The 12,748-nt window shown below is 40.9% G+C and overlaps 2 protein-coding genes and 1 long non-coding RNA gene across 6 annotated transcripts in view; 1 reads left to right on the top strand and 2 right to left on the bottom strand.

Annotated features, from left to right (window-relative positions):
* The window catches only part of LOC144198841 (uncharacterized), a 2,280-nt gene extending 1,745 nt beyond the window's left edge, over positions 1-535 (bottom strand). The window contains exon 1 of the long non-coding RNA XR_013326788.1: positions 279-535. This is a non-coding gene — a long non-coding RNA (uncharacterized LOC144198841). The remainder of the gene's footprint in view (positions 1-278) is intronic.
* Positions 1-6,520, top strand: part of phc1 (polyhomeotic homolog 1) — a 12,710-nt gene extending 6,190 nt beyond the window's left edge. Inside the window, exons 1-14 of one of the 4 annotated variants that reach the window (XM_077720003.1) lie at positions 144-289; positions 1,166-1,308; positions 1,386-1,496; positions 1,562-1,627; positions 1,695-1,838; positions 1,914-2,066; positions 2,514-3,173; positions 3,236-3,365; positions 3,450-3,622; positions 3,907-3,970; positions 4,041-4,128; positions 4,302-4,473; positions 4,961-5,198; positions 5,264-6,520. In XM_077720003.1, the coding sequence (XP_077576129.1) occupies positions 1,171-1,308; positions 1,386-1,496; positions 1,562-1,627; positions 1,695-1,838; positions 1,914-2,066; positions 2,514-3,173; positions 3,236-3,365; positions 3,450-3,622; positions 3,907-3,970; positions 4,041-4,128; positions 4,302-4,473; positions 4,961-5,198; positions 5,264-5,415 (2,289 nt within the window). In that variant the 5' untranslated portion in view covers positions 144-289; positions 1,166-1,170 and the 3' untranslated portion in view covers positions 5,416-6,520. Of the gene's footprint in view, positions 1-143; positions 290-1,162; positions 1,309-1,385; positions 1,497-1,561; positions 1,628-1,694; positions 1,839-1,913; positions 2,067-2,513; positions 3,174-3,235; positions 3,366-3,449; positions 3,623-3,906; positions 3,971-4,040; positions 4,129-4,301; positions 4,474-4,960; positions 5,199-5,263 lie in introns of those variants that run through there. The other 3 variants (XM_077720002.1, XM_077720001.1, XM_077720000.1) reach the window with 3 other exon arrangements.
* styk1b (serine/threonine/tyrosine kinase 1b) lies at positions 6,494-12,748 on the bottom strand. The gene is made up of 10 exons (XM_077720005.1): positions 12,400-12,748; positions 11,061-11,133; positions 10,202-10,375; positions 8,959-9,273; positions 8,705-8,886; positions 8,544-8,618; positions 7,716-7,924; positions 7,083-7,123; positions 6,903-6,999; positions 6,494-6,817 (listed from the first exon to the last, which is right to left on the bottom strand). The coding sequence occupies exons 2-10, from the start codon at positions 11,113-11,115 to the stop codon at positions 6,628-6,630; spliced, it is 1,338 nt and encodes a 445-aa protein (XP_077576131.1). The 5' UTR covers positions 11,116-11,133; positions 12,400-12,748; the 3' UTR covers positions 6,494-6,627.

Genomic DNA, 12,748 nt, shown 5'->3' with positions numbered 1-12,748 from the left:
CACCTTGGACTGAAACTCATTACATATATATAGTCCATGTATACGTCGAAATGTTAGATGTAACGTCGTGTAATGTCTAATAGAGGGCAGTATACATTTCCCATGGTATTTTTGAAGCACCAAAAAAACGAAGCGACGAAGAAAAAAAATCGACCTGTTGGGGGCGGATTTTTTTCTTTATGGAGCCAAAAAGCTGATGAAAGGTTCAGCGTCAGCGTTTGAAACCTGATTGGAAGCATCTAATTTCATGGAAATAGGAGTAAAAGTAGCAAACTTACCAAGAAAAGAGGTACAAACACAAGCAAGCTGTTTGAGACGCCGACCGATGACTTCTTGCATGGATGATCGCCGTGTAGCTTCCAATGCTAACTAGCAACTCTCACCAAATAGGCTTATTATCTACGTTTCAACTTTTGCTACGGTCATTAAAACTCATCTTTAACTCCTTTTCAAATGTTATCTTGGTATGATTTCACGATCAGATCTGTCGATTAGACACATTTGCTTGCTAACCTTTTTCCTGACTGGACGAGTGATGCGCTTTCTATTTCGACGATAATAAATCAGCTTTCTGGGGAAATCAGGTGTGTTTTTGCGAATGATTGAGATGTACGTGAACGCATCATCAATGAAGTGAAGTTAGCTTGGTTAGCTACAGTAGATAGCATCGACCAAGAATATAAATATCGCCTATGTTGGGCGGTTTGGTGCAGCATCAGCACCAAAATAAAAAATAGCAAGTCGAAATAGACATGATTAAACTAACAAACTATGTACTGAAAGATTTACTAGAATCGATAGACGTCCAGTCCATGTTGACTGGTAGATGTTGACAACAATGATTAATTAACTGTCACCTGTGACATGATCCATCACATCCTGTACTGCCCGATTCAATCATATCAAATACATAAGGGTTACTATTTATAAATGTTATCTGCATAACCCTAAACCTTAAGCACTTCAAACATAAAAAGACATTTCCAGACAACTAACCACATAAAAAAAATCCCTTTTTATTTTAAAACACCACAATTTCCGACTTTTAAGTTAAAAACGTACTACGAACTCCCAGTCTCCTCTACTGGCTAACTCAGAATATATGCCCATAAATAAGGGAAGAGCTTTAAACTGTTGAGGATGACGTGTCATTGTGTTCTAGCAGCTAACATGGAGACAAATGAGGACCAAAACAACAACACCAGCACCACCAATACCGCCACCACCAACGGGAACCCTCAGACCAGTAGAACCACCCGGCCACCACAGATAGCCCACATGTCTCTCTACGAGCGGCAGGCCGTACAAGTGAGCACCCTAGTCCGCTCTTCCGCAAAATCCAATGAAATGTATCCTCCAATTTTAATCTTTTTGTTCTTGGTTAGGCTCTCCAAGCCTTGCAAAGACAACCCAACGCAGCCCAGTACTTCCAGCAACTCATGCTTCAACAGCAGATTAGCAATGCTCAGCTTCACAACTTGGCGGCTGTCCAACAGGTAAACCGAGGACAACATTTAGCAATTACATTTTTTTATACTAATTTCTTCTCTTTTTTAATCAGGCGACACTTGCAGCAAGTCGCCAATCAAACACCCCAAGCAGCAGTATCTCACAGGCAACCACCACTGTACGCTTCATTATAATGACATAATTTGGTTAAACATTTTTTAAAATCATTTTTTATATGACCCCAGGTGAATCTCAGCACCACTTCAGCAGGGGGAACCGCAAGCACCCCTCGCCCCCATGGTCCGGCCACCTCCGCGACAACGACCACCCTCAACCAATCGGTGTTGTTGGGGGGAAACTCGTCAGGACAGGGGCAGATGTATCTCCGGGTGGGTTGAATGAGTGGGCACCCATCTTGATACTGTTTTTTTCAACTATTAAGCCTAAGAAACGTGTTTTTCCAGGTGAACCGTTCTCTTAGAGCGCCGCTGGCGTCGCAGCTCATCTTCATGCCAGGTGGCACGGCAACAGCCACTGTGACCACGGTGGCTCAAACCCAACAACAGCAACAGACTGAAGCTCCTACCTCAGCTAACGCTCAATCCGACAGTGATCAGGTTGAAGCAGTTTCAAATTTCAGTAACATTAAGTGGCCCGCTAGGTTTATAAAACCTGCAAAAGGTCCACCTTATGTTACATTTCATGCGATTAGAGAAAACGGTTTAGTTTGGGGGAGTTGTAAGAGTGAAACAATTACACAAAGTTGCCAAATGTTGAAAAATTTTCGTAGCTTGGAGAATTTTAAGATTTTTGGAAAAAAAACTAAACGTAAATGTGATCTCTTAGCGTGCTTTTCAAATATATATATTTTTTCCAATTGGTCATTCTTCCAAAGAAATAAACACAAAGCAACCAAAAATGTCAATGCTAATTTGAGGCATATAGGACAATTCCATAGTATCCTGTTGATTTAGGGGCATTTTCAGGTTGCCTAGTGTTTTCAAGGCATTTCTATGTCCGAGTTTTGGGTAAACGTATTAAACTAAACTTCTTTAACATTCCAGGTCCAGAATCTTGCATTACACTGCGCATCCACTCCCAGGACGGTCGCCGTCAAATCCGAGCTCCCCGACAGAAAAGACCAAGGCAACTTTCCTCAGATTCAACCCCAACTACAAGCTGGAAAATCCTCAACCACCGGCATGGCCATCAAAGGCGGCAACCAGTCCGCGTTGAGCGCCCCCCCACCCGGCGGCACCACCTCCGTAGCCCCCTCCGCCACCTCCTCCCCGGCACTCCCACTTTCCCAGCTCCTGCTGTCCCCTTCCTCCGCCCCCGTCATCCTGGTGCCCACCTCCAACGTGCCTACCTCCACCCAGGGCTACTCGCTTAGCACAGTAGCGGCTAAAGCTAACGTCAATACTCAGACTCTGGTGGTGCAGCCGCTGCAGCAGGCCGGCGCCGAAAAAGGCCCGGTACCCATCCAACCCAAAACAGTGCAGGGACACCGCTTACCCGTGCAAGTGTCGCCCCGGCAACCGCTCCCCATCCTCCCGGCTCCGCCCGGCAACAGCAGCCACAACCCGCCACATATCCCCGTGCAGCTAGTGGGAGCCAGGCAGTGCGTAGCGGGTAGCGTGCAAGCCGTCGCCCTGGCGCAAGTGCGAAACGTCACCACCCAGGACAACGTCCACGCCCTGGCTAATAACTCCTCTACAACGACAGTAAGTTCACTCGTCGTTCGTTATTTGTGTCAGATCCACGTCAATGAAACTCGTTCCGCCAGAATAAGTCCACCAACGGCTCCCTGAAGAGGAAGTCAGACTTTGACGCGCCAAGCGAGAACAACGCGGGATCGTCTGAAGCAATGCCGATGAAAGAAGCTACTCCTAATTTGACTCTGGCAAAGGAGTCAGGTAACTGCGTTAATGTCACCAAAATCTTCAAAGCCTTAAAAAGCCTGAACTACTAATCTTTTCTTCAATTTTTTTTTTCAACAGCTCCTCCTTCCACGGCGCCAGTCTCACTGCCTCCCGCCTTGTCCCTGCCACTATCCAGAGGGGGGCACGGCGACAAAGAACGGCCGCCGCTACCTCAAGCGGTGGTCAAACCTCAAGTCCTAACGCACCTCATCGAGGGCTTTGTCATTCAGGAAGGGGCAGAGCCTTTCCCTGTGAGTTTTTTTTCAGTCAAATTATCATACTACAAAGTGCCCATCTTGCAGACCAGATTGAACCCCCCTGGCGGGTCGCTTCCAGCCCACGAGCCACATGTTTGACACCAACGGCCAAAAATAACTACCATGACTACTCATACAGTTTCCACGTATTATTAACCAAGAAACAAGAAAAAAAATGCTACATTACCGTTTAATTTTAATTACTCGGCTTCTACTTCTGCCAGGGAATTGAATTTCTATAAACAAAAAATCTATATTTTTCCGTTTTATCCCATAAGGTGGCCGGACTACTCAAAGATCGAGACTTCGCCCTGGGTGCCCGTGCCGAAAACGGCCCACCTTGTAAGTGAAGTTTCAAACCACAAATTTAGTTTTTGACATCCACGCTAACATTTTTTAAAACATTTTGCAGTGTTGAAATGCGAGTACTGCTTAAGCCTAGCACCAGCCGGACAGTTTCGAGGAACAAAACGATTCTGTTCCAACACTTGTGCTAAAAGGTAAATACATCTATTTATTTTTTGGGGCATCTACCACCGTTAATGTAAAGCCTAGTTGGCATAGCGTGTTTGGTAAACACCCTACTTAACCACAAGCCATGTCAAACGTGTTTGTCCAGTCAGGAGTTCTCGCTCACCTTCCCTTTTGGATCCATCCGCTCTGTTCCGAACAGGTACAACGTCAGCTGCAGTCAACACTACAAGTCGAGCAGAGGGAGAAACGGCGGCGTGACGCCAGCGCCGCCTCCACCGGCGCACGAGAACGCCGTTAGGCGCCGCGGACCACCTCGACGAAGCAGCACCAGCAACGGTGGGAAGTCATCTGGACGGCTTCCTAACGTCAAGGTAACAAAACACAACAAAAAAATTACCATGTGTTCAGACTACTTTTTAAAAGGGAGGTTTTGACCTAAATAAGAAAATCATCTCAACTAATTAAGTACATGTCAAGCATTTGTTGGATTTTCTAAATTAGTAGAAAAGGAACATTGAACTCAAATGATCACATCTAGCTCCGCCCACTTGGGAAAGATTGAATATCGGTTTTGTTAATAGGCGTTTTCATTATTCATTTCACTCTTTTACAAACTACCACAACACACATTCTGACTTAGATTAAGTATGCTAATGATAACTTTTGAATAGATGTCCAATTTGGTGACCACATCCCATAAAATGGTCAAAGTGTAATTTTCGCAAATGTTCCCCTCATAAATAAGGGTATAACAATCAATTTGGAACAAAATGTACCCGTAAAAATGGTCAAACTTGTCATCTCAGAATCCTTTACTTAAAAAGAAAGACTCCCTCATGTTACATGTGAATATTTTAGCGCCACTCGGACTCCAGCCGCTCAGAGGAAGCATCAAGCGACGGCGACGCGGAAGAAGAACAGGACACGCCTTCTCTCTCTCCCAGCTCATCGCATTCCAGAGGCGACCTTAACAACGCACCCCAATCGGACACCTCAGCCCCAGGGAGCCTCCCCATGGAGACGGGTGGCTTTCTATCATCCACTCCCGCCCAGTGGAGCGTGGAAGAAGTGTTTCGCTTCATCTCATCACTTCAAGGTTAGACCACCAGAACATATTTTTATTATTTTTATGTTTGTAAACACGTTAATTTTTTTTCTCAGGTTGTGAGGAACTTGCCGCTCATTTCCTGTCCCAGGAAATCGACGGGCAAGCTCTTATGCTCCTACGTGAGGATCACTTGATCTCCACCATGAACATCAAGTTGGGTCCTGCACTCAAAATTTGCGCCTCTATTAATAGCTTACGCGAGTGACTTGGGGCTAAAATTAACAATTTACATTCTGGACCATGAATGTGTCATTTTTTTTTCTGCCTTGTATGTACTAGTGTGTTTAACCCATGTTAATTGACAGCGATAGATTGGAGGTCTATTGCCATCAATGGCTGCCAATGAGTCAAATCCAAACGACTCTATAGTAAGAAGTAGTAATTTGACATGTTTTTTATATATATACGACATGTTGCCTTTGGCTGTATTTAAAATGGTGCTTCAATTTTTTTCTGCTAAGAGCCCAAGAATGGGGGCAAACATATTGTGTTGTAAAGTTTAGTTTTGTATCTCTTACATTTTCTACTCGAGTATTTTTCATGTTAAGGTTGGAGAACAAGAGCTAACTGAAAATTGTCACAAAAATACAGGACTGTTGTCCCTTCGAGATAAATATTGGACTATAAATTTGCAAGTTTTCCCTGGGCTTGTGCGGGTTTTTCTGGGTACTCCAGTTTCCTCCCACATTCGAAAAACATGCATGGTTAGCTGGTTGAACAATCTAAATTGCCTCAAGGGGAATATGAATGCTTGTCTTTTGTCTCCCTGTGCCCTGCAATTGCCTGGTTACCAATTCCGGGTTAGCTGGGATAGGCTCCAGCACCCCCCGTGACCCTTGTGAGGATAAACGGTTCAGAACATGAATGAATGAACTTTATATTTTCACCTGTGATATCATCCTGGAGTGTGATGTATTTTTTGCCATCCTCTTCTGGAATGATTGCTCCTATGCGGCCATTTTGAAAGGGTCCTTAGGAAAAATCACAAGGAAGCAGGTTAGATGCAAAAAGTTGCTCTTGCAAGATAATACAAATCTGTTTTGGAAAAAAACGAGATGCCAGTCCTGGATTTTTTTTGACAGCTGATGTCATCCTCCATGCAGGCTGTGATGAATATTTATTCACATTTTATTAGTCATTCAGTTCAGAGTCCTTCAACTTGGAACCATTCTAATACATGGCAATGCACCTGAGGAAAGTGGTAAACAAGGCAGATCAACATCTGCTTCAAAGTCTTTTCCTTTTTGCCTAAACCTTTTAAAAGCTTGGTTTAATGAAAAATGAAAAGCTTAATAAACATCTTTAATATACATAGTTGTTCTCTCTCCTTCATTTTTTGCAAAGTGGAAGCTGTAACAATTGGGTTTGAAAAGTGCAATAGTAAAATTAAAAAAAGGAGGGTGTAGACCCGTTGTGTTTAGAAGATGGTGTAGCTGTTAGCCTCGCCATATCCGGCCTCCTGCAAGTACTGCTCCACATCGACAGATGTACCCTTCAAGACTTTATCTGAGGCGCTTTTCTCCCCGGATGCCAGTTTGCGGGTCACCTCGGCCAGCGTGGGTCGATCCGCTTCTTTCCATTGGCAGCAAGCTTTAATGAGGGCGTAGCTGTGGGAAAAAAATGGGTGTTTGGATGTTAGGAGGGAGTTTTGCCATGTGATTTACATTTGGGAAAGTGTGGGTGAAGTAGTACAGGCTGTTGGTGCAGTTGGGATGCTTCTTTAGACTTTTGCCTCGCTGGTGGAATTGGAGGAGTTCGTTGACGGGGATTTCTGCAAATGGAGCTTCTCCTTTAAAAAGAGAATTTATATTGGTTTTGTTAGTGGGAATGGTCGCCAACTGGCTGAGATTATTCAGTGATTGAAGGACTTACCCAGTGTTGCCATTTCATAGAGCAAGATGCCAAAAGACCAACTGAGGAGAAATGAAAAAGGTCAATAAGATAAACATGTTAGATGGGAAAGGTTAAAAGGCATAAGGATACAATAGTTCATTGACTTGTAGATTTTATTCCATTATGATCAAGGTTTTAACTTAATTTGCTTGGATATGAAAACAATTTTCCTCCATTGACTTGGCAAAATGTTATTATGTATTTAAAAAATGCCAAAATCGATTAAAATCCGTTTTTTTCACAATAAAATATTGATTTCTTTATTTTTATCAAACATTTTTTGTATGTTTGTCATCCTCATTGAAAGCTGACTTGTTAAATTTGGAATTTAACAAAAGCAGTTATCACTTTAAAATAAGGCATTTGAGGTACATCTCATGTAATATTCCTTCAATTTTTATTTGGTTGAATTAAACAACTAAACCACATTTTAAAAAATTATAGTAATGATTCTGTAACACACTTTCATATGAACCATCTCTTTTATCTATCAAATTAATTGCATGATCTATATTCTACTGGCTTAGAAGAATATTAAAATATTATTCTACATTTGCTTGCAACTGAGAATATGAAAACCAGACTAAAACCCCATTAAGAGTGAATACTCACACATCACTGCTAGGCCCGACGTTCCTCTTGGCTAAAATTTCTGGCGCCTGCCACTTTTTCATGCTGGGGTCATCCTTTTTTGGAGCCGCCTGGGTAGTCCGCATGTAGACCCCGTGAAGACCCCACAGCTTGGCCGTGTGCACCTTGCTGACCAGGACACTCCGGGCACGAAGATTTCCGTGCAGGAGATCTTTGCTGTGGAGAAACGTCTGGAAAGAAAGTACGGCAAAAATTTACTTTTATACCAAAAATCAAGTCACTAAATAATTGACAGCCATTAAGTGATACTTGGAACTTTAAGACTATACAATTTTTAAAATTCTGCTCAAAATGCATGTATTATTAAGGAGAATATTGACTTATCTTAGTCGTTTTTTTTTTTTTAAATAAAAAAAGGTTTCTAAAATAAATACAATAAAAAATTTCATTAAAAAGACAATTCGCAGCATTTTTAGGTCGACAACAATAATCAAAACAGCTGCTAATAACTTTGCTTATGAATTATTTTTGGCAGCCACATACAATTTTCCCACAATTATCGCAACTGCACGTATCGCAAATTAATTTTTTTCTACTATTGTTTAAAAATATATATACATATTTTTTAAGTTCATAAAAATGTGAAAATATACGCTAAAACTCCTAATCAGAAGCCACTCATGCTACTAGGGCTCAGCACTGATAAAACAAAAACAGTTATAATAGGGGTGACCTTAAAAGTAGTTCAAATCAATCCAAACAAAAACATTTACACCCTCATCTTTCCTTGTTGTCCAGATTTTCTAGCCAAATAACTAAAAAAAAAAAAGAACATATATATATACAAACCAGCGCCGAGATCACATGCTGAGCCATAGTATATAAGCGGCGCTCGGTCATCTCACACGGAGGAGTCACGTCCTCCTATACAAATAGACACAAAAATCAAAATTAATTCCATGACACCATTTTAATCCAAAACATTCTGAGCATTTTATCATGTTTCTGACCTGTCTGCACCGCCACAGGAAACTGAGCAGGTCCCGGTTCTCCATCTCCTCCACCACCGTTACCAGAGGAGCCCGCAAGGAGACCACGCCCAGAAGCTCGGGCAAAAACGGGTGCGGACCCACCTTGGCCAGGAAGGACGCAAAGCCCAGGAAGTTATGTCTCTCCGTGGCATCGGCGGAATCTGCGCCAAGAGAACCACGTTAACTGCTGACCTTTGACCTTTCATCATCTCACCTCCACAGTATCTCCTCACCATTTAACACCCGCAAGATGGCGTTCCTATTGTCCATACGGGCCCTATAGAGGGACACGGACGAATTGGCGCGCAGGGAGAAGGAACCAGGCAATGGAGTGACCAAGTTAAAGGACTCGGGCAATCTCTGGCGAGGAAGCTCTCGTGGCTGGACCACGATTTCTGCCGCGGGATTGTAGGCGGCGGCGGAAGAGACCGGAGGCATGTCTACGGACAGGGAGAGCTTTTTGGGCGTGATGGGCGGTTGGAAGGTCGAGTAGGTGGGCATGTCCAGGGCAATGCTTTCGCCCTCCAGTACGTTGATTCCAGGGGGAGCTGCAGGAAGACGAAAGGCGCAATGTTTGTCAAATATATCCATCATATGAAATCATTTCATTCACTGAATGTTATAATACAATGAAATTATTCAATGCTCGTTATAGGCACACACCAGTATCTCACATGCCATGTTGTATAATACCCATAAATGATCTAGTCATAATACAATGTAATTATTAAGATCTATGAATAAAACTGATTAAATGTCACTAGAATATGCACAAATCAGACTTAAATTTTTGGCTTATTTTTCACACTTTTCCTTCTCAATTCTTATTCAAATACAAGCTTCTATTTATATGCAATATTTTTCACTAAGAAAACGTGTTTACAACTTTAGCTTTGCTACATGTTTTGGAGAGGAGACCTTTCTAAACCAATTTCAACACTTGTTCTTCTATTTGCACATAATCTGATAGCCATTCCATCTTAAAAGAACTACATTTCTTTTATACTTTGACTTGTTTGCCAAAGCAATGATAAAACCGTTAGCTACATGCTAACCTGCAAATCAGAGGCACCTGCACATAACACGTAAGCAACACAGCTAATAAATGTCATTAACATTTACTCATTGCACATGGCGGGCAGCTTACAAGGAAAATTGGTTGTAAACCTCACGCACTAAGTCAAAGTTTGTCATTGTGGAGTTTTGCATGTTTTACGTACTATTTGATGAAAAAAGTTCAGAAGTCAGTGATATAAAGCCCCCCAAAAAAAGTTGCTTTTGACAAGAATATGCTGAATACGAAGAATTTTGGCAGGTGATCATAATAACTGTCAGCCATTTTATTCAGCATCACTTGTTAGGTATTATGACAGCTATCTAAATGTAAATGGGTTTGACTTTATAGAGCAGCTTAGCAGTTGGAAGCCTTTTAACTGTCATTCATCAGTTACGATTCAGAGCACAACGTTGGCTTACCGTCGATGCCATGCAGCTCCCTTCGGAAATTGGACTTTCTCAAGTTTCTGATGCGGATGCGGTCGACTTTTTCCGGACAGAAACGCAACAGGAGGATGAAGACCAATGTGACCACAAATGTGGCGAGCAGCAGGAGTGGCACCACAATCACTTCCTTCTCATACAAGCGGATTTCTGACAAAGAAAGAGCATTTGTAAACAGACTCAGCAGAAATTTGCCATTTTAGCTACAACTGTAAAAGTAGAAAAAACTACAAATATGGTGATTGGTGCCTAAGACGCCATTCCTACTCGTTTGAATCGAAATCTTGACTCTATTGTAGACAAATTTAGCAACTTTACAAGAACAGACAACAGCCCATGTAAAAAAGTATTTCAGTACACAATAAATATATTTGTCCTCTGTTAAAATATACATTAAAAATGACATCTTTGATGACCCAGCCATTTTGTGACGTGATTTATAACACATTACTTGGGATACTTGTATTTTATTGTCCCAAGTACATTGATAAGGGTTGCCACTTCCTAAAAATGCTGACTTTTATTTATGTTCATTTCCTCGATCACATTTCAGAACAATAAAAGGATATTTTTAATATCCTTTTCACTGTGATGCACATTGTTAAGATGTTGTCTGCAACTTTAAAGCAATAGACCATTTTTGTAGTTCCTTATTATGAATTGGAAGGAATAATAATACTTCTTTAGTGAATGCTGACATTTGTCTCGCTTTAAAATTGCTGCAGAATTAAGATATTAAGAAGCTAATAAAGAACGACTCAGAAACTTAATAGAAATATCAAAACAGGCCTGTGCTTTAAGACATAATTAAAGTTAAATCAACTTTTATTCTTACCACAAAGAGTGTCTCCTTGTTGGCAGAGGAAATCTGCATTTGATATCGACGACATCCTATTGAAAAGGAGCACCTAGAAAAGGCAAGGCAAGTTTATTTGTAAGATACTCTTCATACAAAACCAACTTCAAGTGCTATACAGTCATAATTAATCATTAAAAACAAGATTAAACATTTTTAGGCCAGAGTCAACTCATCCGTCTTGATAGACATCGCCAATGGTAACCAATGACTTCAAAGTTTTCTGGTTTTTAATTCTATGGCTCACTAAAAGCAAAGAGTAAAAATGCTAAGACCGGTATGATGGGTTTTTAGATTTCAGAACTCGAGCTGCAGCATTCCCAACCCATTGCAGCTGTCACATTGGCTCTTTTTTATGTTAAAAACTAGAAAAACCCTGTTAAACATGTTTAAAAATAAATGTGAGAACAAGCTTTTTACATCTTGTTTGTAAAAGGATATGATAGTCATAATAGACACTACACAAATATTGACCTTTTAATCTCACAGTGTTGATAAGGTACCTTGGCCATATTTATATACTGCTCTATTTGACATTATTTATATATATTTTAAGGACTAGAATGTATACTAGATGGTAAATTCTGTTGTAACCAATGTTCATACAAGACAGCACTGTCCTAGTTCTTTATCAAGGGAAAGACAAGATGAGCAATCTTTGCTTTTATGCGTGTGATAGATAATTTAAGGCCAGGTGAGTAAAAGATTGGCTAAAATTGAAATAAGTCATTTATCTAATGGCAACAGTTCCTCAAAATATGGCTATATTGGTTAGTTTTCATTTCAATGACATTGTGCACAACAATAGAAAATAAGTAGCATTTTTGCTATCTAGCTTAATGTGAATACAACATAAGAAAAATACTTTAAAAATATATGCGATGACATGTCATCCTTCTTTTTGGCCATGGTCCAGCCGTGACATAATGTACACACTTTTCTATTGAATGTATTGAAGTGATTAAACATTTACTTGAATTGTATTTGTATAACAAAGGAGGAAAAATATTAGTTCTCAAATAGTTTTGACATGTTGATGATAAATTATCCTTTTCAGGAATACTGACACTGGAAATTCTACACTTGACCGTCCCTGTTTTGACGTAGCATCTCCAAACCTGTCCATCTACATTTCTGATGCTTTGTTTACACGCCCATAGAAGAAAAATAAAAGCCTTCTAGGGCGTTTCAAAGAAAAAAAAATAACCTCAATAACTCTATCCACATGAATTATTTTATATATCCAATCTAAAGCCACTAGAATGCATTGGGATTACCTTTAAAAAAATATATTCAGGAGAATGCAAAATGCTCTTACCTTTTATTTACAGTTCTAAATCCTCCAGAATATTCTTGCCCTCATGGAGTCAGTACTCTCACATCCAAATAGCTACGTGTTAAACCTACATGCTCTTGTTTTCTTCCGTCTTGACTGCCAGGGGATCAGCGTACACCTGTTTGTCAACGCTCTAGCGCCTATTGTTTTTAACTCCACCCTCCACCCCGCCACCTTACGCCTTCCTCCTTCTTCCATTCCTCCCAGGGAGGCAAATCAACACGTTTATGGTAATCAATAGTTCAACCCTCCCTCTTCTTTGTGTTTGCTCTTGTCACTCTGACTTTCCTTTACTTTGTCCAAAAAAAACAAAAACTGGTTTTACCGCTCT

This window comes from Stigmatopora nigra, chromosome 7 (genome assembly GCF_051989575.1).
Source record: "Stigmatopora nigra isolate UIUO_SnigA chromosome 7, RoL_Snig_1.1, whole genome shotgun sequence".
Taxonomy (NCBI): Eukaryota; Metazoa; Chordata; class Actinopteri; order Syngnathiformes; family Syngnathidae; genus Stigmatopora; species Stigmatopora nigra.
This window is presented reverse-complemented; position numbering and strand designations above follow the sequence as displayed.